Consider the following 6,000-nt stretch of genomic DNA (forward strand, 5'->3'; position numbering starts at 1 on the left):
TCCATTCATACAACAAAGTATACAAATCCCGCTTTCAAGGTCACATGGTCCATTACAATTTTGGGGGCACGTTGTATTACAGAACGGACCATAATGTGTAGGTGGACAACCTATTACAAAAATAGAGTCGAAATAATTGTTTAAACAAATTGATGACTCAATGTGTATTACATCGTAATATATTCTAACTGAGCTATAATCGTAACTCATATCGTAAAACATACCGTTGAACTTTCAGCTTTTGATGCTGACCTTAACAGCAAGAATAAAAGTCGAACCAACCTGAGAGAGATTCGAGCTGATTATCAGTAAAGTATTTTTTTTTATTTTTTGTTACATTTCTGTGTTCTGTTATTTCATTGTTTTGCTTTTATAGTTGATGTGTTACCTCGGTTTACGTTTGTAACCCGGATCCGTTTTCTCTAAATCGATTTATGACTTTTGAATAGCTATATACTACTGTTGCCTTTATTCTGCACATGTACATTGACAAGTCGAGGTTTACAATGCAAATCTTTGTAATCAAGTGAACTGTTGAACAATGATTATAACTTCCTATTGAGTTAACCACTAAACCTTAAACATTAGAAGTTCTTCAACCGCGTTGTATTGTCGCCGATTGCTTTTAACAACGAAGTACCGATGAAGGCTAGAATTCCGGCTGCCTTTGGGTCATTATTATGTGTTAAATACAGAGGCTATTTGACTCATTTTGGTGGATTCCTGAGGAATAGTTGCAATACAAAATTATTGAAGAGAAATTTGCCTAAAATAGTGATGTCAAACCCCAAACAAAACGAAGTGTAACTTTTGGAGGAAACCCTCACAGTCGCGTTGACATTATGAATGTGTGATTCGCAATCTAAGGAGCATCGTTGACACAGCAGGAGATAGAACATTAGACTGCCGTAGTTTGTTTTAATCAAAATTTACTATATTTGGGAAATATGTAAAAATAGTCTTTGAAATCTAGTCAAAAGTTTGTGCAATTTATTTTATTAAGACTTCCTAAACGTTTCAACTGTGAGTATACAACCATTTCAAAACGTTGTGCTTTGTTTCTCACCTATAATCCCAATTTCACATAGCTCATGTTCTGTAACTGGGCTGCTAGCTGGAGGTACATAAGTTAGGACTCTAAACACGGCGTCAAAGTAGATATCAGTAGGTAGAAATGTCCCAATGTATAACACAGTTCCATTAGTCCAGGTATTGCTGTCATTTGAAGCGTAAACAGTATGATGACCATCTGTTGTTGTTCCATCTAAAATATAGAAAGCATAAATGTTTCATTTCAGTTTCACAATATAAACTGACTGATACATAAGATAACAGTATAAAATATAAGGAGACATTTCAATTGAACAAAATGAAAAGAAATATTACAACAACAACCACTGAACTACAGGCTCCTTAATTGGGGCAGACGCGTAAATGATGTGTATATGTAAAAGCAAGTTTGTGACCTTTCAACAACCTTAGCCATGGACCGTGTTGATGAGAATAAATACAAACACACAATACAAATTAGATATAAATCGTTTACCTCAATAGATCAGCACAAAAAAAAAACCCAGATAAAACTAATAAGACACATAGCACCGATTTCAGAAAATTTGCGGAAACTTGCGGCTAGTTCAAAGACATTTATAGCTAATAAATTAATAATGACCTGCCTCTCTACGGTATCAAACAGTACACATATGATGTATTTAGAATAAAGACGTCAACCACAGATTACGAAACCTTGTTGCAATGCCAACACACTTGTAAACAGTCTCGACAGGATATAAATTAATGAATGCTTATGTGGAGAAGGATATGCTTTTCCGTCCGGAGCATCTGAGATCCCCCCAAATTTTTGGGGGTTGTCGTGTGTTACTCTTTGGTTTTCTATGTTGTGTCATATGTTCTATAATTTGTCTGGTTTTTTTCATATGTAGCGATGGCGTTGTCAGTTTATTTTCGATCTATGAGTTTGACTGTTCCTTTGGTATCTTTTGCTCCTCTTTTATAAATTGTGCGGGTAATTAATGAAAATGGAGACACGTACACTCCACTGGAGTAACTTTTTATCTTCAGGTTCGACAAAACGCAAAATATAAAATTGACTAGTTGATGTTTGCTAACGCCGATTCAGCAAAATATGAAACTTTGCTTTTATTTAGTTGACTATCATCAGGCTTAGACATACCTTTATGTACATTAAGTAGTTCAATTGAATTATTGTAATTTTTGACCGTACACATTTAGTATTAAGCGGGTATAATTGAGCTTTATACTTTATAAAAGCAGACGATGAATAATGTCTTCTTATAAAAAAAAATTGAAACAATTTAAAACGAACTACGATTTAAATTATTTGTTTGTTTAGTTTGAGTTTTAAAAAGACCAACATATTGATTTAAGTCGCTCGTACAGCAATGTGTTTGGTTTTTTTAAATTTTGAAATCACTACAAAACAGTACATGATTAAAGTCTGTAAATTGTTTATTGGAATACTATTGCAACATCTATGTACTATAATATTTTGTAATTATGTATCGATAAAGTACATGTACATTCATATCAATTTTAGGATTTGATCATTTTATAAATGTAGCACTACAGTCTAACAATATTTTTTTGAAGATATTTTTTTTTTCACATAATTTTGAAGTAAGTATTATTCTGCACAGTTTGTAAAAATCCCAAAATCATTATCATATCACAACAGGGATTAAATTGATAATGAACTTATGTAAATAAAAGCACATGGTAATTAATCTAAATATATAGGCATTTGGTAGGGCTAATATGTCAATCATCTGTTGATACCAGTGTCCAGCTGTTAATTCCTGACCACAAGATAAATATTGTAGTCTTATCTCATTGTTTTGCAACAAAAATAATTTCATGAATTTATATAAACTGGAAAAGAACAGAGAAAAAGAAAAAATCTAAAGGGAAAAATCTACCAAAAATGAAAAAAATAATATGGAAAATAATGGGAAAGTGTTTTTGAAAGCCTCTGACTGTCTGTATAAATTTCCTCTTTTTGGTCTTCTTCATTTAAATACAGTTTTATGCATCTTAACTAATGTTTAGTTTATGTGTAATTTTTCAGTTCCATTAAATTAAAAAATCATGTGGGAAAGTGTATTGTTCAAGAAGAGGGTGGTCTTGATCTTTTTATGAACATGTTTTTGATGCACACGTTTAATGTTCTAGCTTATTTCAGACATACATGTAGTTTATTTCTTTTTTTAAATTCAAATGAGAACTATTCTTTACATATATAGAATAATGATGTTAAAAATTGATTATATGCAGCTGGTCAATCATGTTATTTTCTTATCTTAGACTGTTGGGAAAGAGGCGAAGCTTTGTCTATATTTAATTTCTACATCACAGATGTTGGTCAAATCTGTGACGTCAAACTCCCGCCAAATGCCAAGTTTGTGTTGAACAGTTTACATATAATGCAAAATTTACACCATAAGAGCATCAAAGACACAAAGTGTGTGGTTCTATTGATAATGTAATGGTATCAGAGCACTCCTGAGGTGTTCCCAATGGAATTTTTGTATTTTTATTGACTTTATAGGGGTTCTAAGGGGAAATTCAGTTTTTAGGTTATTTCGCAGAACAATTTTTCATGAGAATTGTAAGGAAAAAAATGAAAATAGAAACTTGATGGGTACCCCCTTTGGCTTGGCTTCGATATATATGATTTAAGGATGTATTTTCTACAATACCGTGTCCAAGTTTTTGGATGATTTGTTTCTAAATGGATTTATAGGTCTCCAAAGATGAAAGGTGAAATGAGGTTTGGCACCCAGCAGTTAAATCAAAATATCTTTTTACTGGAGGCATATATCCAAAAATCGAAGACACGGTTTTGTTGATTGTATATTATTGATTAAAGGAATGAATGTGCAATTTTCATCCAGTTGGAAGACTACTTCTTTGGCAATTAATGAGCTATATTTTGAGATTAATCGAACCAAAAATAAATTTCTATTAATTTAAGAAAGAGCTATATTTCAGCTTTAAAATGATTTAAAGAATGTAAAAATCCATTGAATAGTTTTGAAGAAATTAATCTTTAAAGACTGTTGATTGGAGTCAGAAAATTCTGCCTGTAGTGCTACCTTAAGGTTCAATGCGTTCAATAAGAAAACAATCTTACAACGTGAACTGGTGGTTTTTACAAGTGTGAAATTAAAAATTAAATAGAGAATAATTTTGTCAGTTGATTTATAATTAGTGCAGCCTTTTTAGGACTAAAAAATGTTAAAACATTACAGACAGTAATGGCAAGAAACTCATATTTTGATAATCAGTTTGCGGCAAATCAACCTGTATTGGGAATGCAGTATACGTTTCATGATCTAATTGCAATATTTACAATCACATTGAAAATCATTCAGGAAATTAATGGAACAGTCTTTTAAATTTCCAAGACAGTGAATATGAAGGTGATATTAAAAACAAAAACTGTGAACATTTATGATGAAAAGCGTGTATTTAACTTTATTTTACCAGTTTCCCTATGTAAATATCCAAAAGGGATAAAAAAATATGTTTTTTTTCAAGTTACATACCTGCTAAAATGATATACATTCCTGTTGCAATACTTTTTTCCTTAAGGTCAACATGAAATCTAACATTAGGACCTGTGGTTTTGGCACATGTTGTTTCAATTCCATCATTTGCTAGACCAGCATCTGTACTACCACTTGGAACCAGCCATGCCAGACCATCATATGCTATGTTATCTATGATAAAAATAAATACCAGTAAGATTTATGTTTTTATATGAATATGAAATAAGAATAAAAATATGTCAATTGATATAAGAAGACGTATTAATGTATTGAGCGCACCGGGGACATAGACATTATGGCTAAAATTAAACTTATTGGTAAAATGCATTTATTTGCTTTTAGAAAAAAATATGACAGATACAATGAACATTTAAATGGCATTCATTAATATATATTGAAAAGCAAATATAATCATAGATAAAAGATTTGAGAAAAAAATAACAAATGAGCGATTCGGTCTCTTTAAAAGAGCCCCTTGTTTTAAAAATAAATATGCAGGTTTGTTTTGAGAGAAAAAGTTATTGTGGCAAATCTTAACTGATATATATACTTGTTTATTTGAAACTGATTTTTGCATGCAAGACAGGAGTATCTGTAAATAAACTATGATCGTGTACCTTTGACTTCAAAAGTATTGGAAACCAAAGAGACGGCTGTTATGATAAACTAAACAGAATACCTACAACCTTATAGAAAGATACTGACACTGAAAACTTAAAAGACAAAAATAATATTCAAAACTATTTTTATTGTTAAATTTGCCGGTTGATGTTTCAATCCTAGGTTCGATTAAAGTCAAAACGTATCATGTATATCATGCAAAACAGGTTATATCATTTGTCACATGGTGTTTTACTTAATCGCATAGACGCTTCATAAAGATACGATAAATGAGTAACCTTAAAAGTTTTTATAAATGCTAAATTTAGAATTTCCTGAACTACAAAGTAGGAATAATGTTAATACACAATTACTTACACTTGTTACAATACCTTCCTGTTCGACTTTTCTTACAACCATCGGTACAATCTGCAGTATCTTTATTGCAAATGTCATTTAAACAGTTTTCAGCATTGCACCCCCAAATACAAGATCCGTTTCCAGGGTAACAATTTCGCTCTATACAATTTTCGGGACAAAACTGTTCACAAGTACTCCCCCAACGACCCTTTTCACATCCTAAAAACAAATATCGTTCATTTTAAAGATCGAGACACAAAAACGATTTGTGTTTTAAAAATTATGTTACAGAGATCTGGTTCCTTAATAACTAGCTAGTTCACCATATTTTATGATACAAAGTGAAATAACAAAACTATCGAACACCGAGGAAAATTATAAACGAATATTATATAGCGTGTCTTTCTATGTGTCCGAAAAAGACTGAAGGTTTGGTACCATTAAATAGTTT

The 6,000-nt window shown here is 31.4% G+C and overlaps 1 protein-coding gene across 1 annotated transcript in view; it reads right to left on the bottom strand.

Moving 5' to 3' along the window:
• LOC143083542 (uncharacterized) overlaps window positions 1–5,724 on the bottom strand; it is a 70,686-nt gene extending 64,962 nt beyond the window's left edge. The window contains exons 1-2 of the mRNA XM_076259807.1: window positions 5,568–5,724; window positions 4,587–4,760 (exon numbers count right to left, since the gene is read on the bottom strand). Of these exons, the coding sequence (XP_076115922.1) occupies window positions 4,587–4,605 (19 nt within the window). The 5' untranslated portion in view covers window positions 4,606–4,760; window positions 5,568–5,724. The remainder of the gene's footprint in view (window positions 1–4,586; window positions 4,761–5,567) is intronic.
• Window positions 5,725–6,000: the final 276 nt, after the last annotated feature.

Source organism: Mytilus galloprovincialis, chromosome 1, assembly GCF_965363235.1.
Source record: "Mytilus galloprovincialis chromosome 1, xbMytGall1.hap1.1, whole genome shotgun sequence".
Classification (NCBI taxonomy): domain Eukaryota; kingdom Metazoa; phylum Mollusca; class Bivalvia; order Mytilida; family Mytilidae; genus Mytilus; species Mytilus galloprovincialis.